The 26,910-nt window shown below is 43.1% G+C and overlaps 1 protein-coding gene across 1 annotated transcript in view; it reads right to left on the reverse strand.

Moving 5' to 3' along the window:
• The window catches only part of LOC306977237 (desmoglein-2-like protein), a gene marked incomplete at its 3' end in the record, with an annotated part of 43,963 nt that overhangs the window by 1,692 nt on the left and 15,361 nt on the right, over window positions 1-26,910 (reverse strand). Inside the window, exons 6-16 of the mRNA XM_079575445.1 lie at window positions 26,735-26,869; window positions 25,705-25,890; window positions 25,073-25,601; window positions 22,888-23,062; window positions 22,638-22,780; window positions 22,271-22,489; window positions 21,931-22,179; window positions 21,520-21,641; window positions 19,159-19,467; window positions 16,340-17,474; window positions 8,700-8,760 (exon numbers count right to left, since the gene is read on the reverse strand). Of these exons, the coding sequence (XP_079431571.1) occupies window positions 8,700-8,760; window positions 16,340-17,474; window positions 19,159-19,467; window positions 21,520-21,641; window positions 21,931-22,179; window positions 22,271-22,489; window positions 22,638-22,780; window positions 22,888-23,062; window positions 25,073-25,601; window positions 25,705-25,890; window positions 26,735-26,869 (3,263 nt within the window). The remainder of the gene's footprint in view (window positions 1-8,699; window positions 8,761-16,339; window positions 17,475-19,158; window positions 19,468-21,519; window positions 21,642-21,930; window positions 22,180-22,270; window positions 22,490-22,637; window positions 22,781-22,887; window positions 23,063-25,072; window positions 25,602-25,704; window positions 25,891-26,734; window positions 26,870-26,910) is intronic.

Genomic DNA, 26,910 nt, shown 5'->3' on the forward strand with positions numbered 1-26,910 from the left:
TAATGAGTTATATGCAGTAATACATCCATGTCAAGTTGAACTGATGCGAGCTACGACGCGGCATCGCGGCCGTGTGAGGGGGAGGCTAAAAAACAAACAAACACAAAACGATACATCTTGTTGACAAAAAGCAACACTGCAGGGTGACACTGGACACTGTCAGGTTAAAATGTTGAACTGTTCAAAAGTGTTTAAAGGAACAGGCCACCATTTTCCATACTGAGATATGTTCTTACCTGAGCTTATGCGAGTTGATACGTACCAGTCTGGTCTTTGTGTGTGCCCTCAGTCATGCAAAACAACCAAAGATGTTGTTAGCATTTGGCCTCGTCCAATGTGTTCCTATAGCTCCAAACAGGATGAAGTTGGAAGCGACCAAGCTCTTCCACGGGCACAAAGACCAGACAGGTACGTATAAACTCGTCTAAGCTCAGGTAAGAACATATCTCAGTATGGAAAAACTGTGGCCTGTTCCTTTAAAGTTCTGGCTGATTTTTTTATTGGTAGTTTTAAATGAGGATTTGTAATTTAGAAATGTAGCTATGTGTATATGAAATCCATAGAGGATGTATAAATTAACAATATGTCAAACATCACTTTTTTTGTGGGTAAAGTATGTGATGACATGTTGATCTATTGTAATGGGATGACTGTTTTTTTTTTCTAACATAAACGTTTGTAGTTTGGATCTTACTTCTTGAGAACAACCTCCACACCCAACTACAGTTTCATCGAGGAATTCTCACAGTATTTGTTGAGTTCACGTTACGTTACAAACACACACGAATCTAATTCGAACCAAAAGTGGTTTGAACAAAACATGTTTGCTGCTACATACTTCGTACTTTTACAACACATGACATTGTTAAAACTGAACATTAAAAGGATTTGTGCTTGATCCAATGAGCCGCAAATGCTCTTCCAAAAGTGTGTCCCCTCCCTGAACAACGTAAGCCGCAGTGATCTCAGATTGATATCTGCGGTTCATGTTATTGGCACTGTATTATCATCAAGCTCAGATGGCTGACTTCAAACTCACTAAACTGAATTTACTCAACTCAAAATTTATTCAACTCTTTCTGTCCGGGCTGGTAATTTGGACCTCAAAGCAAGTCACCAAGTGTACAGAGCCTCTCGAAAGTATTCATACACCTTGAACTTTTGCACATTTTGTCATGTTTACAACCCTAAACATAAAGATTTTATTTTGATTTTTTTACTGAACGTTCACACAAAAATAACCGACAACTGTGAAGTGAAAGCAAAATGATACATGATTCTGTTATTTTTCATAAAATAGAAAACCGAAAAGTGGGGCGTGCATAAGTATTCATACAGCATGAATGAATACTTTGTGGAACCCCCTTTTGCTGAGACTGTCCTCCAACAGAAAACGACACAAGTGGTCGTTTGTCTTATCCCTTAATTACGACCATATAAGACGTTTACTAAAACAGCGCCCCCAAGCTCCCATTGAGGGTATGTACATTACATTTAACCCAATTCAGAAACGACTTTATTTTACGTAGTGTTTTGCGATGACGATTCCAAAACTCAAACGCAAAGAAATAAATTACAAACTTGCAAAATGAGCCCCACATGCAATAAGTAAAGCCGTCCCAGGTCTTCAGCCCCGCCACACCTGTGGAGGAACTGAACGTCCAGCGGTGCCAAAGGCTCTCCAAGCGCGCTCTGCGCTATTACGCATCACACCTCCCCAACCGCAGCAGCGGCGACTTTTCACCATCCTCATCATTTATTACATTATATGTGTGAGCTATAGGTTATCGCCATTTTACTCACAACAGCGACACCAAAGCACAACTCACCATTGACGCCTTCGTTTCTTCTCCTCCATATGCGTCACTGCCAACTCCATAAACTCTCCTGTCCGCTTCCATCTCTGTCCTCAAACGTCCTCGTGTCTCAGACTCCGTGTCTCCCGTACGTCCGGTTGTCCGGTGACCGCGGCGATCCTCGGATCCGCCCCGGGTTCCAGTGCGCATGATGCAGGGAAACACCTCTGTCACCCCGACAAAGTCTGGCCTCGGCTCCGCTGCTGTTCTCCACAAAGTCCTGCGTCACTTTCAGAGTTCCTCTTGAAAACGTGCAGCCAAATGTCCTGATCAAACTGATGTGGTTCATTTCTCCGCAGTTTCGTCATTTAAGGATAAAAATATAAAACATCACAGCTGTGTTTAGCTCGCGGGTTTTTCCAGCTAGATTTGACGGACACTCGCTCTGTCCAATGAAAACACGTGAATCAGCTCGAGGGCGTTTGGGCAGGTGAGCCTGCGCTCTGATTGGCTGAAGAGTCAGCTACGTCATATCCAGTAATATTTGTTAATAATTATCATCATTATATTATAAACAATCTGAAATAAACTGTTGTAAAGCATTTCATCTGATGCCTGTGATTTATATGGACTAAAGCAGGATTTAACCCTATAGCAAAAGGTGCACAGGAGGGAAGAAAAAAGAAAGGGGTTTATGTATTTGATTTGATTTATTTATTTGTACATTTCTTATTATCTACTACTTCTGCATTTATATATTTACCGCAGCAATAACTATTCTTTCTGGGATCCATTTATTTATATTTTTAATTGTTATTTGAGTTTTTTACTTTTACTCAAGTAATATTATTTTGAAGTAGTATCTGTACTCGAGTGTAGTTCTCTTTTTACTGAGTAAATCTGCAAGCGGCAAACTGAAGAAAACAAATGAAAATGAATCAAAGCACAATGAATCTAAACCTGTATTAATTTTCTTGTGTCTTATCAAAATAATTGTGATTTATTTTTTTCTGGGGTATTTTTTACACATATCAGAATTTTCAACATTGTTTTATATTTTTTCTCTGCTTTATCAACACTAAACCTTAATTAGACAAACATTTACTCAGGGGTTATGATAAAATTAAGAAACAAAAACATAATTCTTATAGTTTTCATCATGTCACGTTTCATCTGGACCGTGAGGGTTCGCACATCCATGTGGTGCATGTGTGTGTTGATTGATCATATGTGATGTCGGTGGAGCTCACAGGAGGAGCCACAGGAGGAGCTACAGGAGGAGCCACAGGAGGAGCCACAGCCACATCTGGATCACCAGTGTTAAGTCATGTAACATAAAAGTGAGTGTGGACATTTGACCATCTCAGTGTCGAACACTGGCTCACAAAGGAACCTAAAGAACTGGACGCAATTGGACTGTCCAGAACTCCATGAAGCACATCTGTCCCTGCAGTTGTTCATTAGATGTTTACATCATAGGGAATGATGATGATGTTCCTCTGCACAAAACAGATCAGAAATAATGCAACCTCCTCATTACTATTTGATAAAGTCATGTTTACATTTCTATATTTTATTAAAACACACTTGACAGTCGTCTGTATGATTTACATGATGGGCGGCACATGTGGCTGAGTGGTTTGTGCTCTGGCCTCACAGCAAGAGGGTCCTGGGTTAAATTCCCTTTCAGTGGAGTTCACCTGCACCCCAACAAAAGATAAGATATGATAAGATAAGATAAACGTCTTTAGCCCCAGAGGGGGATTTGTCTTTTTTCTTGGCGACAGAGCCGCTCATCTGCGCACACACAATCAGACATGACAAAACATTCACACTGAACACAAAGTGCCACATCTGCAGTGTCTCTATTACATTTGCTTTAAACATAAAACATGTGCATTAGGTGAATCCTCCAGCAGGTGATTCTGACCATCAGCCTGGCTCCACATCTGGAGATGGTCCCCAGATGCTACACGCTCCTGCCCACTGCTCCTGACGGGTCGCCTCAGTCGAAGGAGGGGCCACATGCAGAGACACATAAATGATCTTAACCTTTATCTGCACTCATGTGTTTAGCTCATTATGTCATGCATAGAAACACATATGGGTAGAATGATTATTATGACCAAGACATTTATTTTGAATAGAAAAATAATAAAATGTGTAACATTGTTCATATAAATCACAGACATCAGAGGAATTGCTCTATAACAGTTTATTTCAGATTGTTTATAATATAATGATGATAATTATTAACAAATATTACTGGATATGACGTAGCTGACCCTTCAGCCAATCAGAGCGCAGGCTCACCTGCCCAAACGCCCTCGAGCTGATTCACGTGTTTTCATTGGACAGAGCGAGTGTCCGTCAAATCTAGTTGGAAAAACCCGCGAGCTAAACACAGCTGTGATGTTTTATATTTTTATCCTTAAATGACGAAACTGCGGAGAAATGAACCACATCAGTTTGATCAGGACATTTGGCTGCACGTTTTCAAGAGGAACTCTGAAAGTGACGCAGGACTTTGTGGAGAACAGCAGCGGAGCCGAGGCCCGACTTTGTCGGGGTGACAGCGGTGTTTCCCTGCATCATGCGCACTGGAACCCGGGGCGGATCCGAGGATCGCCGCGGTCACCGGACAACCGGACGTACGGGAGACACGGAGTGTGAGACACGAGGACGTTTGAGGACAGAGATGGAAGCGGACAGGAGAGTTTATGGAGTTGGCAGTGACGCATATGGAGGAGATGAAACGAAGGCGTCAATGGTGAGTTGTGCTTTGGTGTCGCTGTTGTTGTGAGTAAAATGGCGATAACCTATAGCTCACACATATAATGTAATAAATGATGAGGGTGGTGACCTGTAGCCGCTGCTGCGGTTGGGGAGGTGTGATGCGTAATAGCGCAGAGCGCGCTTGGAGAGCCTTTGGCACAGCTGGACGTTCAGTTCCTCCACAGGTGTGGCGGGGCTGAAGACCTGGGACGGCTTTACTTATTGCATGTGGGGCTCATTTTGCAAGTTTGTGATTTATTTCTTTGCGTTTGTGTTTTGGAATCGTCATCGCAAAACACTACGTAAAATAAAGTTGTTTCTGAATTGGGTTAAATGTAATGTACATACCCTCAATGGGAGCTTGGGGGCGCTGTTTTAGTAAACGTCTTATATGGTCGTAATTAAGGGATAAGTCAAACGACCACTTGTGTCGTATGGATTTGGAGGACTTGTTGCTTTTGCTGCAATAACAGCAGCAAGTCCTTTGGGGTTTGACTCTACAAGATTTGCACATGTAGAGACTGACATTTTAGCCCATTCATCTTTACAAAACAACCCAAGCTCTGTCACATTAGAAGGAGAGCGTTTGTGAACAGCAGTTTTCAGATTATTCCACAGATTTTCAATAGGATTTAGGTCAGGACTTTGACTGGGCCATTCTAACACATTAATATGTTTTTATTGAACCATTCCATTGTAGATTTATCTTTGTGTTTAGGGTCATTGTCCTGCTGAAGGTGAATCTCTGCCCCAGCCTCAGTTCTCTTGCTGACTCCAGCAGGTTTTCCTCCAAAATGTCCCTGTATTTGGCTCCATCCATCATCACAACTATTCTTACAATCTTCCCAGTCCCTGCTGAGGAAAAGCAGCCCCACAGCATGATGCTCCCCCCCGTATATTTGACATTGGGGACGGTGCACTCAGGACGATGAGCAGTGTCAGATTTGCTCCATACATAACGTTTTGCATTTGGGCCAAAAAGTTTAATTTTTCTCTCATCTGACCAAAGCACCTTCTTCCACATGGAGCTGTGACTTCTAACAAACTTCAAACAGGATTTCTTATGGCCTCCTTTCAATAATGGCTTTCTTCTTCCACTCGTCCATGAAGGCCAGATTTGTGTAGATACGACTTATTGTTGTCCCGTGTACAGATTCCCCCAGCTCAGCGGCAGGACTTCACAGCTCCTCCAGAGTTATCTTGGGGCACTTGGTTGTATATCTTACCAGTGCTCTCCTTGTTCAGTTTGTTAGTTTACGTGAACAGCCGTGTCTTGGTAAGTTGGCAGTGGTGCTTTACTCTTCCCATTTCTGAATGATGGATTGAACAGTTGCTCCGGGAGATGTTTAAATCTTGGGAAATCTTTGTATAACTTAAGGCTGCTTCAAACTTCTCCACAGCTTTATCCCTGACCTCTCTGGTGCTCCTTGACCTTCATTATGCTTCAGTAACCAATACACTCCGACCACAGCTCTGAGGGCCTAAAAGAACAGCTGAAATTATACTGAGAGTAGATTACACACAGGTGACCTCTATTTAATGGTTAGGCCAAGGTGTGAACATTCTGGAGTCATGAGGAATGTTATAAAGGCAATTTAATGCACTCAGAAAATGCTGTATGAATACTTATGCACGCCCCACTTTTCACTTTTCTATTTTTTGAAAAATAACAGAATCATGTATCATTTTGCTTTCACTTCACAGTTGTCTGTTTCTTGTGTGAGAACGTTCAGTAAAAAAATCTAAATAAAATCTTTATGTTTAGGGTTGTAAACATGACAAAAGTTGCAAAAGTTCAAGGTGTATGAATACTTTCGAGAGGCACTGTATATAAACAGAAATGTACGTGTTCAAAAAACCTGGTCCCAAAACGAAGACCTCAACTGTGAGAAGAACACAAATTGGCTGAAAGCTTGTTCTACAGGTTTGTCATCTCTGAAGTTCACTGTTCGGTTCATGTTTCATAACGAGTAAAAACATCTGGTCAGGTTTATTGTAATCGAGTGAATCATGATTTGAATCTTGTGACTGTTCCCCTCTTCTCTTTGTGACTCATCAGTCATTTAACATACTGAATTTGCATTACTCACTGTCAGTGAAACTAATCTACATATCAAAGGCTTTACTTTCACTTGACTTTCCACTTCTAAAGCAATACTGTGCAATTAAAGAACTAAAAACAGCAACTGACTCACACTTTTCTGAGTAATTGCGGCGAGTCTTTGATTACTTTATTTTGAAGATGATTCCAGAACCGACGGTTAGTCACAAACCTCACAAACCTGTTCCCTGTTATAAAACGCGTGTTTATCAAAGCCTTTTCAGATAGAAAGACACTGAATACTTGATTAATAAATACTAACTGGAAAACATACTTATCTTATCTTATCTCCTGGAGCCGCCACCTTAACGTGGTGGAGGGGTTTGAGCACCCGCATTATCCTGGGAGCTCTGTTGTCGGGGGCTTCAGTTTATTTTACTTTAGTTTATTTATTTATTTGACAGGGACATGTACAAGGAGCATTAATCAGCAGATGAAAAGATGCTTTGTACCAGACTTTAGCTCTTGGAGCTAATTTCCATCTGCAGTCCCCGAGACAGACAATTACAAAACACTACAAAAAGCATAAAAAAATACAGTTCATGATATTTACAGACAGTATTTACATTTATATACACTTAAAAAAAAAAAAAGTACATTTCATTAAAAGGAAAACTTGTTCCTCTATAGTCTATACCCACCCCGACCCTTCTCAGATGTCAAATTTAGTTGTTGCTGTTGTTGATTTCTTTAATGCTGACATGTTTGATTTCCCAGAAAATGTTGTTTCACACCCAGGCAAAATCGTTTTAAGTCTTTGCATAATTTTAGTGCAGTTGGAAGTTTGTTCCATTCAGAGATAGTTTTAAAAGAAAATGCTGATTGTCCTAATGCTGTTTTTCGTTTTGGTACATTGGCCTTTGACTGTTGACCTTGTTGTTCTGACCATCTGATCAGATGTTAATTGGACAAACGTTTTTAGTGGTGGAGGAGCCACATTATTAACAATCTTGAATAGTAATTTTAGATTGGCTGATTTAACTATATATTCAAAATTGAGCATTTTATATTTGGTCAATATTTGACAGTGATGATACTTCATGCCCCTGGTGAGGTCTCCCATGGCAGACCGGTCCAAAGAGCGGTTCAGAAGCCCCTAATGAGAGACCGACCAGCCTGGTTGATCGTGAGGCCGTCCTCCCGTGGACCCACCATCTGCAGGGGGAGCCATAGGGGCTGGTGCAATGTGATTGTGGCTCCAACAGCTGCCCCCACGACCCGGCAACGGACAAGTGGTAGAAGATGGATGGATGGATGGATGGATGGAAAACATTCTGAAAATCCAAAATGTTAGGTTTAATATAACATCTTTGTCCAATCACACAGGAGTATTTTTTTAAGGGGTCTTGTTGTCACTGTTATAGAGACTTTTGGCCCTGCTTCAGTCTGAGTTCTGATGATAAGGGCTTGTGAAAATCAACTTCCCTCTCTCTTGGTACAGCTGCGTCTTTAGCCTTTACCTGCGAACCTGCATTCGTATAGTTTCTGTGTTACACTCCGTTTTGCTGGATGCTTTTGTACATCTCTGTCGTGTTTTTGTTTGAGTTTTTTTTTTACTGCGGAGAGTCTCTAATGGTCCTGAAGAAAGCAGAAGAAAACACATTTGAGACCTACACATTTCTTCAGCACAGTGGAGGCGCTACAGGAAACCAAAAAGGGACAAACGAGATGGTGAAAGAGACTGTTGTGGAGCGGAGGGAGCTGCGCAGGAGGAAGAGGAAGGAGGAGGAGCTGACCAGTGCAGGACACCACGCTCTGAGACAGGGACAAACCCAGGAGGCGCTAAACCATTTCAGAGGATCAGGAGCACTGAAGGCAGCAGGTTTCCTCCAAAACATACGGCTCAGGACTAAATCACTTACTTACTTAAAGAAAAAACTTATATTTATTTAATTATATAATTCATTGTTTTAAAATAAATAGAATGTGTAGGAATTGACTATTCTGTGGACCTTTTCTCTCCATATATTGTCTGGTCTCCAATTTATTCACTTCTTGACTTTGGCACAAGTCTGAAAGATTTGTACCACATGAACATCTCTGGCTCTGAGAACCTGAGTTGACTGGTCTCCTGGTGGTGCCAGGAGCCTGTACGAAACACAGAGAGTGTGTTTACATTTTATTCTGCCAAAATCTGTGACAGTCTCTGAGTTTTGTCATGAAACTAAAGCAGCTTTAAAGAGTTGCTTCAAACATAGTTGTGGTCGACTGCAGTTGAGTAGAAGACCTTGGTTCTATACTTTATAATTGTACTTATTCAAACGTGTGAAGGTTAACTCAGGTCGACTTTTTAAATGTAGTACAGAAATTGAGGGTTAGGGTTAGTTGAGGAATGTTGTTTTTACAGAAATTGGCCTCATTAGACGAGTATGACTGTAGACCAGGTATGCGCAAACGTAAAGGCCACATTTGGTTGTTGATGTTGTGGGGGCCGGGCCGGTCGCACATAAAACAAGTACAACTCTCATCAAATAGACTGTCATTGCCTCAACACATTCAATGCCAATGAAAACATAGATGATGTTTACCTTTCTAGCTAATGCATGTGAGGCCTGGCCATGTTTGCGACCCAGATGGTTTAAGCCTCCAGCGCCATGACTCGTCCGCTTCCCAGCTGTGCTGCGACCCACGTCCACCCTTTCACCGCCTCTTCTATCCATGGCTTCACCCTGCATCATCCTTCACCAGTCTCCCGTACCACCACCAGTGTCCAGGCTCCGGGTAGGACATCCCTAACTCTAATCTACCCATCCATAATAGCTTTAATCCGTATATCGATGTCTGATCGCCAAAAATATATATGTCAATAAACCTTTCAAATTGTCTCTAAGTCAATCCAGGTTGAATTATTAAATAATCTATGTTAAGTTGCTAATTTCGTTAAAATGTTGGCCGGATCCTGGAGTTAGGAGCTACTCTGAGTATAAATTAATGCTTAAAGTACCTGGGACCAAAAAGGTTGAGAACCACTGCTCTCTACAGTATCTTATGACTGTATATTTCCTATCTCATATCAGCCATCACAGGCCTTTACTGTATATATAATATGATACTCTTGAGAACAGAGCTTCAAGACATGCCTCGAGTTCAGTGTCTGTCCAAATGACACAAAACTGCCTTCGGGAAATTGCACCGCGACCTTCTATCCCAATTAAAGCAAAACAACACCATGACTATGGTCTAGAGGGGAGCAGCATGACTGCTTATTTCAACCTCTGAAATGACTGTAATCTTATAAGAGGAGTTTCCATCGTATTATAAGTTTTCTATTAGCGTGGCAGTGCGCGTGAATGGGGCATGTGTGATTTATCCGTAATGACACATTCTCATGGTTAATAAACATCTTTGACAGTTTTATTGGAAAAAGCCTTGAGTGATGTGCATCCACAACCAGTTGGACCGGTCTCTGACTGAGGCTCGGTGAGCTACCATCATGTGATGCCTCGGAATAAAGCAGAAAAACAGAGAGTAGCTGCGGGCAATGACAGGGACGAAGCATCACAAGTGAGTTCTGTGGAAATTCAAATTCAAACAGACTGTTTGTGCTTCAGGGAGTTGTCAACAGTTCAACAGAAAACCACGTCACAAGGTGGAGCTGTTTGGCATTTGCAGATAAAAATACAAAATAAAATCTCTTGGCATTGAGCCTGTATAAACATGAGAAAAGCTTTATCTGTTTACTGTATACAGTTTTATAACCATTTGCAGCTCTTTGGAAAGCTCTGGTAAAAAAAAATGGTCTACTATGTCCTGGTTTAGACCTGATGTAGTCCTGGTTTAATCCATGTTCACATACAGGCCACTTCAAGTGAATCCTGTTGCACTTTCTAGATACATAATAATGCCTTACACTTGTATTGCGCTTTACAAGCCTGTATTACCAAGTTTCTCAAAGCGCTACACTGTTGTCATTATTCATTCAGTCCATCAACCACACACTACAGTCGCCCAGGCTCCCTGGTGTTTCCCAAACAGTCTCCCAAATACCAACCAGGCCCTTCCCTGCGTAGCTTCCGAGATCTGACGGGATCGGGCACAGCAAAGGCGGTTTGGCATCTGCTTCGTTTGTGCAGCTCGCCTAACCCTGATTCACCATAACTATGTGGGCCAAAATAAGGCCTGACTGAGGCAAATTACTTAAAATCAGAGTTGGAAAAAGACGTCAAAGACCATGCACAAATCTATCGAGAGCTTAAAGTTTCAATAAGTGATTTTTTTTTCCTCTCAATTTGCTACCATTAGTCTTTTAGCTTGTAAGTGTTGGTGCAAACCAGGCTCAGGCGGCACGTTTCACAAGCTGCACAAAGAAGTGCTCCAGAATTCACTTCAAGATCAAGCGTAAACACATTCTTCTTTAGGTCCTGGTTAAGACGTTCATGACCCACATTTTTTAAAATTTGCATAGTCAAAGTCTCTTCAAAGCATAAGTAGCTCTCTGCCTGTTTTGTGATGAAAAAGTAGGCTACTGAGTACTGAAACATGTACAGCAGCTGTGTCAAAAGTATTTTAAATGTCCTTTATAAAGAAACTTTGACCTTGACCTTGAGCAAAGAAACCTCAGTTTAAAGTGGGTATACTGATGCTGCATACAGAAAGACTGATGTCGGCCAATGTGATCAACTGGCTCTTGATCTTGAGTCCAGCTCAGGCCGATCATTTATTCAACACATGTGGCTTTGGACTTCAGTCCGCAGCATTAGTTTCAATCCATAACTTGGCATTCAGGGAAAAGTGTATGGCCTTTGCTTTACTGGGTTGATTTCTTCCTTCTTGTATTGTCGTGAACAGTAAACATAACAGAGGCAAAGATAATTATAGGTTAGTTTTGCACGACAATGCTGTTATGTCACACATTCATGCGGGGTCAGGAATCCTCTCCTACACGGCGAAGTATTTTTATAAGACATGTTTGTATTCATGAGAAATACCTGCAGATGTCGAACCCGAAAGCCTTTCATGTTAGTGACAGGGTGTTGTTAGTCTGTATTGAAAAGTAATCGCTCTAGGATGAACTCTTACTACAATAACTACAGGTGAACTTGGGCTGCCTTAAAGGAATAGGCCACTGTTTTTACATACTGAGATATGTTCTTACCTTAGCTTTGACGAGTTCTTTAGGACCTGTCTGATCTTCACCCGTGCCTTCAGTCACGTAAACACAGCGCAGACGGCGTTAGCATTTAGCCTCTCCCTCTCTCCTCTAAAGCTCCAAAACTGGTCAAGATAATAGATACCAGGAGTATAGTTCGAAATCCGCGCAGTAATCTTCACTTTACTGTGCGGATGCCAAACTACTCCTGGTATTATTACGCCTTACAATATAGTTCCCCATTTTATCCGCTTATAAAATCCACATTGTTTAATTTTGTGTAATTATACTTTGTAGTGTAACACTTCACGTAACCATATTTAAATAGGGAAAACGTGGAAGAGCTTGGTAGCTTCTATCTTGACCAGTTTTGGAGCTATAGTGGAGAGAGGGAGAGGCTAAATGCTAACGCCGTCTGCGCTGTATTTACGTGATTGAAGGCACGGGTGAAGATCAGACAGGTCCTAAAGAACTCGTCAAAGCTAAGGTAAGAACATATCTCAGTATGTAAAAATGGTGGCCTATTCCTTTAAGCTGCATGTGAGGACACAAGCATGTGGTCAAATCAGAAGTAGCTCATTTTAGGTTCAGCTGGTCTCAGACTGAGACGTGCACAGGTGAACTATGATCATGTGATGTGTTCAGAGGAACGATTACAAGGAAATACCATTAAACCAGCCAGCGGTGTGTACGTTTAAATTGAAAAACATGGTTTGCGCTTCAGGGAGTTGTCAACAGCTCCGCAGAAAGCCGCAACATTGGCTGGTGTTCAGACTGGAGCATAGAGCTTAGACGTCACAACATAGCAAAAGAAATGGAGTGTCTGCAAAGTTATTCTTGTTAATGATTAATTTATCCATTCATTTGAGGTTTGTTACCACCCAGCTCTGCCAGGGTGAGGGGGAAGTAACAAAACCAAGTAAATGGTAAAACTAAAGTTCTAATTTATTCTAAAAGGATTGGAAAGGTAAACCAGTCTCTAACTAAAAGTCACAAGGACTTCGAGCGTCTCTACAAAAGTCACTATTAAACAAAGTGATAAAGCACATATGAAGATACACAGAGCTAAGGTGGCACGCAGTTCAAGAGAAATCCCAGCAGCCCCGGATGGCAGGGTGGCAGGTCCTTTAAGGGTGTGGCAACTCAATCCATAGACATGATATTAATAGAGTCCGTCTCTTCACTCCTCCCCATTCGCCATAATAACTACATTCGAGGCGGAAATCATGGCGGATTTACAGACTCCTCCTCCTCAGCTCATGTTCCAAAAAAGGGCATAAGGGCGGGATCTTCACTGTAGACTTGACCCTCGCGTGACGTGTAGTCGGTGCCATTAGCTCTAATGCTAACGGCCTGTCAACCAAAGGCCGGCCCTCATTAGAATTTCTAAAATGTTCCCATGAAAACCAGCCGGGTCCCTGTAATTGTGCCTATAGCCCAGCGTTATCACAGGGGGAATATCTGGCTGTAGAAAATTTAGGGAAATCAGGCTCCAGGCTTTAAAGTCGTTTTTAACTTGTCTAAAGTGCAATGGTCGCTTATGGAAGAGTAGCTTGTTCTGCCGAGGCACTGCAGCAATGTCAGCCCCTAGCGTTGTGGTCGTAAAGCAGCGCAACCAGCGGCCATGGGTTGGCCAGACTCTGGGGTTCCACCAATCATAGGAGATGAAAGCAGTAGGACCATCGTCCAATCAGGAGCAAGACTTTGAAACGGTCCACCAATGGCTGAAGAGGGCTTCCACAGCCAGATATAAAGAGGCTAGATGCAAGTTGGCCATTTTATGCTCACTACTGCCACCTCAGGTCATTCGTGTAACTGCAACTTCTATATTAAGCTCGTGCATGACGGCACTATGGACCCGAGGTAACCCCTTTTTGAGTGACAGCGCAGGATTTTAGAGGCAGGTCTGGGCTCATTCTACACATTAGGACATTGCTGGAACATGTAGGGGGAGGAAAATACATAATTTTAACAGTTTTAAACTCTGTATAGTCCCTTTTTAATACATACAAATCATGGGTTCAGCACACAAGATGGCTCACACGAACAGCGACAAAATGGAGGAGCTGGAGGCCTGGGGCTGTAGCAAGGTTCCATTTCTATTTTGATCTAAATAGAATCTGCATAACCTCGATACTCCTGTGTACTCAACTGAGCCATAGCTGTTCTCCCTGAAGGATCATTGAATCCATGGTTTTAAAGCCACAGTCAGCTCTTTGGTAAGCTCTAGTAAAAGATGGTCTGCTGTTGAGTCATGCTTTAGACACGTTTTGTTGTAATCTGGATTCAATCATGTCATCATCCTGGTTTAGACTTTCATCCTGGTTTAATTATAATTGTGGTTCTTAATTTGTCCTCTTCACACATAAATATCCAAAAAGGTTACTGACCCCTGGCCCTGGTGATGACTCTGGTATAATTTATCAAAACCTCAGACTTGGAGAAGAGTCCTCAGACTTTATAGACGCTGAAGTGTGATGCAACGAAGAGACAGACCAATAAATCCATTTGGCCAAATCATATACTTATGTGCAGCATACTTTATTAAAGGACATAGATGTACAAAAAATAAAGCTCTACAAAAGTGCACATTAGAATTGCCATAAAAAAAAAGATTGTAGTGCAGAAACAGTCATAATGTGCAACAACAAATTCAATACATGCAGCGTTGCTTCTAAATCTCTAAATCAAATAACACATTCCCCAAACAAGAACACTGAAGAGGTTATGTGCTATAATCATGAACATACTTTTATTTTTATTTGATTTTTTCCTGCCACAAATGTTAAACAGCTTTTTTTAAGTGATTCAGCAGTCTCTAAATACAGTGCATTACAGATTGAAAACATTCAGATACAGATTTGCAAGCATTATGAGATGCAACAGCGCCCCCAAGAGTCCACCCCCATCAGTTCACTTGTGTGCTCTAGACTGCTGTGTGCGCTCGAATCATTTGGAACTGCACAACAGTCTGGGGACCATGGCCCAAATCTTTGGATTTGGGACCAATCGCAGAACGAGGAGGGACGGCAAGATGATGACGAGCTATTCGACTTACGGAAACTTGGAGCTTGTTTACAGATTAAAATAAAAAAAGCTTATTTACTGATCCAACACGACAGCAGCAGACGCGACGCCATCTTTCGATCAAGCTTAGACCGTGTTCTAAATAGTTTAGGTCGAACGTTTACAGTGGGGACGTCATATGTCATCGGATACAATTGATTCAATCGGCTGTGGCCTCGTGCAGACGCATGATAGACATTCAGCCCAATGAACGACTATGGACGATCGTAAACCACACCTCTCCTACGAGAAAAGGAATTGGTCCCCAGACTAAATATCACTTATATTTTGTCTGATAATAGCCAGGCTACTCAAACTATTCTTCCAAAATGTAAACTGTCTCTCGAATAAGATCTGCTAAACATTGTTGTTCATTTGTTTTCTTTAATATAGGGACTTTTTACATTTTTCACCGAGATACAGTAAATCAAGTCTTCCCAATTCGCTACTTCACTTATTCAGAAATGTTTGTTAAACCTTCACTATGTCATTGTTTTGAATAAAGCATATTGGAGCCAATTATAGTTGGTGTCTTCTCCAAAACGTCCATCAAATGTAAGTAATTGCAACATAGAATATAAGCTATGTAAAAAAAAAAAGAGTCTGTGCTTGTCCTTATGGCTCTGTTTAGTTTTTACACAAGTTGTTTATAAATTATAAAGTCCAGTCCAGCTGGCCGGTTCCTACAGTGACAATTTCTTTTGGTCATGTCTTTGCAAAAAAGTCTTTTGAGGAATTGTATTGAGTGTATTGAGCTTGAATCCACAGGAGAGAAAAAACAGCGTCTTTGTGGTGTGTATTATAACGGGCATTTCTTATTGAATAAACAAATGGTGAACTGTTAGCGCCCATGAAGTATGTTTTTAACCATAAAACCAACATTTGAGTGATGTCACACCCCCAACCCAAACATGAGTTGTGGGACAAACGGCAACGTTTTATAATGATGTTGTTTTATCACCGTGTGGTTGAATAAATTCACCTGTCGCTAACTCAGATCATGACAAACAACGACCAATACTGCACGAGGAGTGGGCGGAGCCTGTGTCTGACACAGAGCTACATCAAACAGAACAGACTTAATTATAGACTTTTAAAACAATATAACATTGTAATACTGCGCACACTGGAAGAATATGTGCACGATGGATCTATTTCCAAGCTCTCTTCTTTATATCGGCCACAACCTAAAACACTGTCCCCTCAAACACTAGTGCTCAGACACGGCAAAGATGATTTCTTTCAGACTTTTCATCCCAGCTGTATTTCAAATCAAATTTTTTGGTTTCAGTTTATATCTATCTGCAAAGAAGCGACCTATAGTTGTGTTAACTCCCATTAAGTCCCATATATGACCGTCTTCCAACATTAAAATTCCCAGAATTTTGCAACCCTCATCCAGAAGCTATCCTCTGCTCTAAAACTGCAGCGTGGCTAGATTCCCTGTATTAAGCTGTATGCTGCTTCTATAAATTGAATCCCTGTCCTCATACAAGTCCACTTCTTCCTCACCATCGACCTGCTCACTGAGTTCTGCCATGGACATGATCCTCCTCCGACTTTTCCGCCTCGCTTTACCCTCACTCGAATTCACCATTGTGCTGCTTAGAGACGGATTAGCATAGCCCTCTGAATTCAACCAATCCTCCGAGAGTCTCCTCCCCCTCATCCCTGACTGGTGCTCTGCCTCGACGTGCCGGCCGAGGTCGAACACGCTCATAGACCCGGCGGAGCTTAAGCCACCCTCCGACATTCTTCTGCTTTTTTTACCCACATTCCTCCCTGACTTTTGAGCGCCGGGCGCCTGCTCCGCCTCGACGTGCTGGCCGAGATCAATCACGCTCATGTACCTCCTCCCGCCCAAAGACATGGCCCTCGCCGGATACCCGATTTGCTCCATGGACCCGAAACCGTTCTGGAGCAGCACCACGCCCGGCATGTTGCCCGGCATGTTGCCCCCCTGTGGCTGCGCGAAGACCATACCGTTCTGGATCGGAGGTTGGACAACGTAGTGCATGGCTGGCTGAAACACCGGGGAGGTCGGCTGCATCACCGGGGACGTAATGTAGTAGATCGGCTGCTGTTGCATTACCATGCCATGACCCAATGGGGGCGCAATCGTTGCACGTGGAGGATTGAGAGGTGGCAGCTGAATAATGCTCGTGCTTTGTAAGCGCTGATCTGCTAGGGTGCGGATGGGCGCGTCATGGGTTAGATTGGCTAAGCTTTTTGATCTTTGAATCGTGGTCGCTGATTTGTCGTACACACTTTGCTGATTAATTTTTGTCAGAGTTGAGAAGTTCTGGCTTTGTGAAATCGATCTAGTTTTAGGTAAAATGGTCGAACTGCGCATCTGGGATAAAGTGGGAGCGATGGAAGCCATTGGCGGGTGTTGGTGGACGCTCAGAGGAGACGAAGGTTTGATCGCCATCGGTCTGACAGAAGGGCGAGGAGCGGCGGCTGGAGGGGCGCAGATGTCAGCCAGTGTCTTGAACTTCAGCTCCAGGTTGTTCAGGAAGGTGAGGTCGTCGTCACAGTCCGGGGAGTTGATGCCGTCGATAGACCCTGCCAGCGACCCCCGACCCTCGAAGTTATACACCAGCAGGCTGTCCCGCGCGTGGTCCTTCCCAGTGACACAACTGGACTTCTGTGGAGGGACAATAACAATCTCAAGTACTTAAATTTAGCCTGTATTCATTTTCAACTCCAGGCTCAAGTTTCAGCTCGATCGGTGAACGACTCCCATCAGATTGATTTTTTCTTTAACCTAAAACAGTGTACAAACAGTGAAAAAAAAAATCAGTCCATTTTTTTCAAGTTTTTAGATTTGGGTTCTTTTTTCCAAAATGGAAATAGGAAATAAGATTCCTCCCCAATATATGGATTGGGTGCAAACACTGACAGACTGAGGCTATATCCATACAAAGACAAAACGCTTATGTTTTCAGAAACTTTGTAAGCACGAAGCAGCTCAGTAAATGTGTGCGTCCACATACGAGTGATCGCGATATCGTCACATCCGTTGGCCGTGGTAGGCATTTTACATTTTCATATTTGATAAACATTTTATTAAAATCCTATAATCAGCAAAAACAATGTCCATAAACAGGGCATTGCTTCTCTTGCACTGTAGCAGAGCTATCATTTTATAAAACCGAGTTAGAGGCCTGTATGCATCAGCTGTTGCCGACCATTCACCAACACATCCGGCGAAAATTGCGGAAGTTAACAACAAAATGGGTCGACTCACTGAAAACGGCGCGATTCATCTTCCAGGCCTGTGTGAGGCGCTGTGACGCTAACACAGGTAATAGAACAAGACATAGAGGGTGCATGTGCAGTAAACTTTTGTGGAATGTAAACAGTGAAAATGAAACAGATTCAAGGATTTAGGATCTACAGAAGAGACGAGGAGGCGAGTTTATTCTTCAGACGTAACGGGACTAAAGCAGAAAAACCTGTCAGTGACTTTTACTGTCAGTCCAAAAACACAGACTGACTCGTGTTTTTCTACTTGTTACCTATGGCTTGTGGACTGCAGTGGAGCAAAGAGGAGCGGAGTCAAACCATCATAGATCCATGAGTAAAACCCATTATAAGGTCAGTAGATTATGGCTCACAGACACCACTCTAGAGCTGTGATGTCAACGTTTTAGTAAAAGTTGTGGAGACGTTGCAACAACGGCGCCACGTAAACAGAGTTTTGAGATCTTTCCACTCTGGGAAAGTTTGGAAAATGTTTGTTTTACAGACCCCCAAAACGCCGGGCTCGCATGGATGATACGCCGGATTGATAAATTATCTTTGCGTTTGGTCCTCAGCTTGGCTTCGTATGGACAGGGCCTGAATGTCGTCAGGCTACAGGGCAGCAGCAAACGATGGAGAAACTTTAGAAAAGAACTATTGAAGTTCTTCTAATTATCCCAATTATAAACCAACTATTCATGAGATTTTAGAGCGTAAGAAGGTTCAGAAGTGTAATGGTGGAAATACAAAAAACGTTGTGAGCGGATTGTTCCATAGCAACTTCCTGCTAACTTCCTAGTAAGGATTATTTCCTGTCTTTGTGTATTCTCATGGAGTAAGCCTGGTCATCATGCAGCTTGCAGCTTGACATTTATTCTTCTGTGTTTTTTATGTTTTTTTTATATCTATTTATCTTTTGGAATGTGGACAGGAAGTTGTCGTTATCCCACACTGGTCAACAGGAAGTTAGCAAAATCCATTTGTGCACAGAGCCTATTAGACATTGGAAAATTGCACCATGAGACAAAATCCAATACAAAGATCATATTTCACCACGGTAACTGTGAAGTACATATGAAAAATACCTGTGCGTAGTATCCGTGCAGAAACACTTCAGGCAGCGCAAAGTCCACCATGTTTTCGATCTGAAGACGCCCCTCTCTTATCAGAGACACTTCTCCCAGGCTCTGTCTCGATTCCCCAAAGCTGCTCTTTCGCATCCTGCCACTGCCGTCGAACCTCTCGAACCTGCCCCCGAGCTCGTACTCCGTCGTGTTCGAGGTGAACGCCGACATGTTGGCCTGGGCGGTGTTTCGGACAGACTTCGAAGTGATCAGGTCTCTCGAAATGGCTGACGGTGCCATGTGGGTGGGAGAGCCCAGCAAGGGGAACTCCTGTGAATAAAACAAAGCGTTAGACTAATGTTAAAGACGATACAGTGACAGTTCATTGGCTGTCAAATACTAAAGCCACATAGAAAAGAGTGTGCAGAATTAGAAGTGTTTAATAGATTGAGATGCAGCTTGAAGCGCAACCAAATTTTGGGGATATTTTCAAAAAAAACATTACACTCAATACACTAAACTGGTCAGGACCCATCAGAGGAGTCGGGGAAAGCTGCAGTCCAGGATCCACCGTGCAATGGATTGGCCGTGATAGTGCGCCCTCTGCTGGTACACGGCCGGAAGGCTGATGTTGATCGACTCAAGGCACAGGAGTCACTAACAGACAGTGTTGGTCTACTCATACTTAAGTTACAGAATACTGAATACTCGACTTCAAATGTATTGTCAGAGTACTGTATTCTGAATAGTATACTTTGAATACTTTCACATTGATTTGCATTATATTTATGTGGCAAATGATTACTTCTTTTTTACTAAGTTCGTTGAAATGCCTTTTGTGAACTTATTAGGAACATGAAAAAGTGCTTTGCAATTGTGTGTCTGTATGAACCGTGACGTGATTTATGTTTTTATTTGGGAGGAAAGACGGATCATTGATTATGAAAAGAAAGGCATTACAGAGCTTAACATTTGTATCTCTGTTTTGCAAGATGAAGCTGAAATGTAAAGATTGAGTACTGTAAGGCATTCCTTCTGTTTGTATTTTGTTTGTATACTTTATTGTCCCCGTAGGGAAATTTGTCCTCTGCATTTAACCCATCCTTCGATGCCGCTGGGGCGACCCGTAAGGAGCAGTGGTCGACGGCAGTGCCGCGCCCGGGGTGGGGGAAACCGGAGTACCCGGAGGAAACCTACGCAGACACGGGGAGAACATGCAAACCCCACACAGAAAGGCCCCGTCCTGGTGTAATGATATATCGATACCAAACGGCTGCTTTTAAAGTATCGATATTGGGCAAAACGTATCGATATTAATTTGCATATGTAAAAGGAAGGCGGGGCAGCAATTATCAACACAAAAGGATGATTTATTTCTTTGTTCTGAGCCAAAACAGTCACAACAGCAAAGGATTGAACTGAGCCAGGCATATCATTCTGGTTTAGGTCATTTAAGTATTAATTTAAAATTTTGTTTATGTATTTAATTTCACATTAGTATTGTTTAATTAACCAGTTAAAGTAATATAATTTTAATTGACCAGTTAATTATATAAAATAACCAGTTTTAGAAATGTATATTGATTGAAATACATTCACCCATATGAAATGACCAGTATCGGTATCGGTATCGATAAAAATGACCCCCAAAGTATCGGTATCGTATCGATTCCAAAAAATGTGCTATCGCCCATCCCTAGCGCTAACCACTGCGCTACCGGGCCTGTAACTGTACTCTAAATAATCTCAAATGAAAACATTGGTAACAGAGCAATTTCAAATTTTCCCAACATTTTTTTTATATCTTATGAACAAATTTGGATCAAACAATTATTTTGATTGTTATTTTTGTTCCCAAACAACCCTTACCTAACTCTAATCCCAATGACCCTTACCCCTAACAATATAATTGTAAAACAAAAAATATGCCCCTCGGGAGGTGTTCAAGGCATGTCCTAGGCCTCGTGGAAGATCCAGGACACGCTGGAGGGACTATGTCTCCGAGCTGGCCTGGTGTCGCCTCGGGGTCCCCCCAGAACAGCTGGAGGAGGTGTGTGTGGATCGGAAAGTCTGGGCATCTCTGCTGAGACTGCTGCCCCCGTGACTCAGCCCCGGATAAACGGGAAGAAGATGGATGGATGGATGAAAATATGTTAACAAATAATACTGCTGTGCCAGCAGAGGGCGCACTTTCACAACAAATCCACTGCACCGTCATGGATCTCCTCCGCTATTGATTCAGAGGCCCCCCCCTGGCAGCGAGGTACTAAAGGGGGGCCAGCTTGCCTACCCAAAAATTTCATGATATATACTGATTTTGAAAGGAATTTTTATATACTTGTTAAAATGGAATTTAATCGCAGAAGTGTTGTCACATCTTGCCTTGTCCTCTCCTTGGCCCTCAGTGTGATAGACCATGAGGTGATCTTCAGTGAAAATGGGGATATCTGAAAAGGCTCCAGGTGCCCTTCCTATTCCGCAGGTGATGAGCAGGACAGCAGCCACTGTGGGACACGACAGTAAAGTCACTACTCACATAGATGTTCTAGCATAAATATGTTCAGACTGAATGTGTTTTGGACAATATTTTTTCATATTTTTGACGAAATAATGCAGCAAAAAATGAAGATAGACGTCATTATTTGCAGGATTCTATTTTAAGGCCAGTTAGAATGAAAAATGGTCATTTTTCAGTTGAGTGAATAGAGTACTTTCTGGACAGAATATTGTTTTCTTATAACCCTGTACATCAAACTTTATTGTCTTGTCTATTGTACATTTGCTGTTACTCACCGAGCAGCGCGACCAGACCCAGGAGTGCCGCCCCCAGTCCTCCCATCCCCACCGCAGACTCCTTCTGTGCCCCCCTCTGTCCCAGGACACGCCCGGGCCCACAGGTCTCGCCGCCCTCACACAGGCACACCTGCACCTCCAGCACCTGAGGCTCCGGACACGACAGGCCCTGCTTGTCCCACACCATGATCATCACCTCGTAGTTCCCCGGCCACAGCTGTGACAGCGCCACCAGGTTGGCATGGGTATCTGCAGAACAAGGAGGAAAACGTATAAACGCCGGGGTCCTGAATATCAATTTTCCATTCTGCATTATCCCACTTATGATGTTTGTAATCACCTCCTACGTCTTTGAGCTCCCAGTCCCCACGGGTGCTCTCGGAGATCAGTTTGAAGGAGAAGGGCGCTCCGTTTGGGTATCCGTCCGGGTCGTATCCAGCGATGGGGATCACCTCCATGTCTGTGCACACATACTCCAGTGTGGTGTTCAGAGTGGGGCAGTTATCGTTCACGTCCCCCACCTTCAGGGCGATGGTCCCAGTGGCGGTCTGTGGCATGTCTGCGGCAGTCACAACAAGAAAAATCAATGTCTCTAGTATTTTATGTGATGCGAGCTGATTTTGAATATACATTTTCTAAACTGTTTTCGAATATGATATCAAATAGCATTGCGTATTCAGGCAGCTGCAGACATTAGGATCACATACCTTTAGCCATGGCGAATACTTTGGCAATGTAGGTCCCATTCACCACAAAAGGAGACTCTCTGTCCGGCGACCTCACCAGTCTGATCTCTGCTGTTTCCGGATCGATCACCAGCAAGTTTTCCGGATCGTAGCCTTTTGCATAACTGTGGACAGTGTGACTATTTGTGAGCTTTCACTTATAAAATCATGGCATTTCCTTCTATCTGTTGTTGTCAGAAAATCATATAGGCTTCATTAAATGTGTTCTTGCCTGACGTGCTCTGATGGTTTTCCTGAGTCTTCGTCTATGGCGGGGTACGAACCGAGCACCCCGTCAACCGGGAACTCGTCTGGATTTTCTGACACCGGGATGTCCATCGTCTGTGGTTTGAAAGAAGCTCCCTCCGGCTCATTCTGCACCACGATGTTCACTGCGTACACTTTACCTAAACGATGACAGTAGAGATCGTACAGCAGTGTGATCAGTATGTCTGGACATGTTCACAGTAATACAAGCTTCAAACTATATTTTTGGGCTCTTTAAGGGGGGTATTATGCAAAATTTACTTTTTCAAGCTTTACATCATGTTTTTATGTCATTCCCTCATTAAAAACATGCCTGAAGTGTTGCCTTGGCGCATTCACGTATTTTTGAGTAATCTGTAAAAACTCTGATGGCGGCCATTTTAGGGATAGGTTTGCCTGAGTCCTCCTAGGAACGCCCCCACCTCCTGGAGACGCCTCCGAGCTTTCGTCACCAGCCGAGTAACCAACCACTGCTCCTCAGCAGAACCCCCTCCCCACTGATGCCACAGACAGCGTGTGGAGGGGGCGTGTCGGAAAGGGTCAGAGGTTCTTAAAGAGACAGAGGCCTATTTCAAGACATTCACTACCGCCATTTTGAGAGAGACATTTTATACAAGGCAGTTATTCTAATTTACTGCATTTACAGACCAACAGAAGGTTTCGTCATCATTGTAGTGTGCTATAGACTGTTGCTATGTGACTGAAAAAAACATAATACCCCCTCTTTAAAGGAATAGTTCACCGTTTTTACATACTAAGATATGTTCTTACCTGAGCTTAGATGAGTTGATACGTACCCGTCTGGTCTTTGCGCGTGCCCTCAGTCATGCAAAATGACCATAGATGTTGTTAGCATTTGGCCTCTCCCAATGTATTCCTATAGCTCCAAATTTTGGGAAGTTGGTGGCTACCACGCTCTTCCACGGGCACACTCAAACACCAGACAGGTACGCATCAACTCGTCTAAGCTCAGGTAAGAACATATCACCTTATGGAAGAACTGTGTGCCCTCAGTCACGCAAAAAGACCAAAGATGTTTTTCGCATTGGCCTCTCCCAGTACATTCCTATAGCTCCAAACGGGGTGGAGTTAGAAGCGACCACGCTCTTCCACGGGCACAAAGACCAGACAGGTACGGGTCAACTCGTCTAAGCTCAGGTAAGAACATATCTCAGTATGGAAGAACGGTGAACTATTCCCTTAACTATAAGACTTTGTCAAATCTAAAGTTTTACCAGAGGTTCTTTTCTTGAGAAGTTATTGCTTATACTTTTGAAAGACAGGACATCTCTTCCTTTCTGAACAAGTCTTAAACATTTAAAGTTCAGTCCCATTTTAAAGGCTTATGCTGCACTGCAAAAAGTAATTAACTAGATCAGTATAAACATCTCAATTTGAGCATAATAATCCAAATTTTAGTTGTTTTGACTAGTTAAGAAGTTCTTGGGCATTTGTCCTAGATTATTTCACTTCTGAGATGTTTCTGACTCGTTTCAATACATTTCGTCCTTATTTCAGGTCATTTTCTTTGCCAATGGGGTAAGAAAATTGGTCTTATCTCATTGGCAATTTTACTTTCTTATTTCAAGCGAGATTTACCTTAGAACTGGTCTGAAATGTCCTCAATCAAGCAAAGTAAACTTGGTCCGATCAGGAAAAGTGTCTAAATGAGTGAAAACCGCTCAAAACAAGATACATTTCCTCAATTCAAGTCATTTAAGCCAATGCTTGATATTCACTTTTTGCAGTGTGCACACTGCAGATCAATAAGTGACGCTGTCGGGATGGAGGGTCAATACCACAGACTCAAGACAAGAAAGAAGGCTGGAAGTTTGAAGTTTTTGAAGCTGAAAAGTTCTTACTTACATCACTTATTTAAGCAAACACTGCAGTAGTTAAGTATTTTACTGAGTAACTTTTACTTGTAATGAAGCAACATTTGACTAGTAGTACATGCACTTTTACTCTAGTAATGAAATCAAGCACTGAATATGAATATGAAATGTAGTTGAAAATGCAGCTTTCCGGCACATTTAACCTCTTACCTGCCAGCTCAGGGTTAGGAGCAGGTTTAACCCTAACCCTAGGTTTAGGTAAGTTACAGGTTAAGACTTATGGATGGTGGGTCACAATAAACAAAGACAATTAACCTTTTGGTCTCTTCTTCTTTTTCTTCGGTCTCGGTCTCTTCGGCTTTGCTCCAGCTCCAGCTCCGAGTCCGCCTCCGAGTGCCGGTCCGAGTCCGGCTCCGAGTCCGGCTCCGAGTCCGCCGCCGAGTCCGCCTCCGAGTCCTGGTCCGGGTGCGCCTCCCCCTCCCCCGCCTCCTCCCGCTGGGCTCGCCCCTCCTCCTCCTCCTCCTCCTCCACCACCTCCTCCCCCTCCGCCTCCATCCCCTTCTCCGCCTCCATCCCCTTCTCCCCCTCCGCCTCCATCCCCTTCTCCCCCTCCGCCTCCATCCCCTTCTCCCCCTCCGCCTCCATCCCCTCCATCTCCGTCCCCGTCTCCTTCTCCATCTCCGTAGCCGTCTCCCTCTCCTCCACCCTCGCCGGCCCCATGGACCCCCATATCTAAACCGGGTCCACCGTCGGGCCCAAGTCCCAGTCCCATATCCGCCAATGGAGCAGCATTAGACACAACCACACCCAGCTGGATGTCCGGGTTTTTCTCAAAGTCCACCGGCTGCGGAGGAGAACAAGACAAAACAGCATTTGAGGAGTTGAGTTCTTTGTAATGTGGGTTTGAGTTATTCAGTGCTGTAAATACAACCGCTCCAGAGCTGTACCTTCTCCAACACCAGGATGCCTTCGTTGGTGTTCGGGTCAGTTTTGATGCTGAATATTCCGTCTTCGTTTCCGTCGACGATGTCAAACACAGCGAGCCAGTTGCCTGTGGGCTCCAGGTCTTCGTCCCTGGCTTTGATCCTCATCACCTCCACTTGAGCGACGTTCTCGATGATTTTCGCTGAATACTGTGAGTAACATCAACAAGGCTATTCATTCAACTTGTATTTCTAAAGTATGTTGTTATCCAATAGGAAAAAAAAGTTTCTTTATCTGGGCCTCCTTGAATAGTAGTGTAATGCAAAAGCTGACATTTGAAAAGCTGTACTTCCAATGACCGTGTTAAAGTATTTTTATTAACCATGAACTAGCAGACTAAGGGCCTGATCTTGTGTTTCTAAACGCGGACTGTAGACTAGACCTTTGCACTGACAGGGGTCCCTTCCTACAGACCGTGGAATATTGTCAGCTACGGTGGGTGGCAGTGGGTGTTTAGGGTAAAGATACAGACGGCATCTCTGGAAGGGTCCATATATGGCCATGTTTGAAAACAGTTAAGGGGGAAAACAATTTTGAATTTTTTTTTAAACTTTCTCTAATTATTCAAAAACTACTTCAACAAATGCTGAATTATGAATATAGTTTTCTACTAAATAATGATACAAAGACATGGAGTGGAGCAAACTGGTTCAACAGCCCATAAATACATAAATAACAGAGAATGCTAACATGATGCTACATGTTCGCATCGGGCTAGTGCTAACGGTTGGCTAGCGCTAGCTACAACTGCTGTTTTTTCACTTCTACAGAACAATTTGCTGTGATAAAATATCCATATGGGCCTGATTTATACTTGACTTTATTTGTATGTGATAAATAAGTTCATATTCCACCAGAAAATGGCTAAAAGGAGTGAAAAATTGTGTTTCTCTAAAGATTCTATTTTCCCCCTCGGCGAAGCCACGCCCCCTTCTATGACGAGATGCCGTCTGTATCTATCTCTTTCTACCTGTAGCCTTTTGTGATATTTACCGTATCCTTCTCCAGAGTCGGGACGTTGTCATTGATGTCTAAAACGTCTATTCCGATGGTTCCGGTGCCGGTTTTGCCCGCAGGTGCTCCGCCCATGTCCACTCCTTTCACCGTCAGACTGTAGGAGGCCTGCCTCTGTGTCAACAATATAAGGCCTCATCAGCACAGCACAATAT

This window comes from Gobius niger (genome assembly GCF_951799975.1).
Source record: "Gobius niger genome assembly, chromosome: 17".
Classification (NCBI taxonomy): Eukaryota; Metazoa; Chordata; class Actinopteri; order Gobiiformes; family Gobiidae; genus Gobius; species Gobius niger.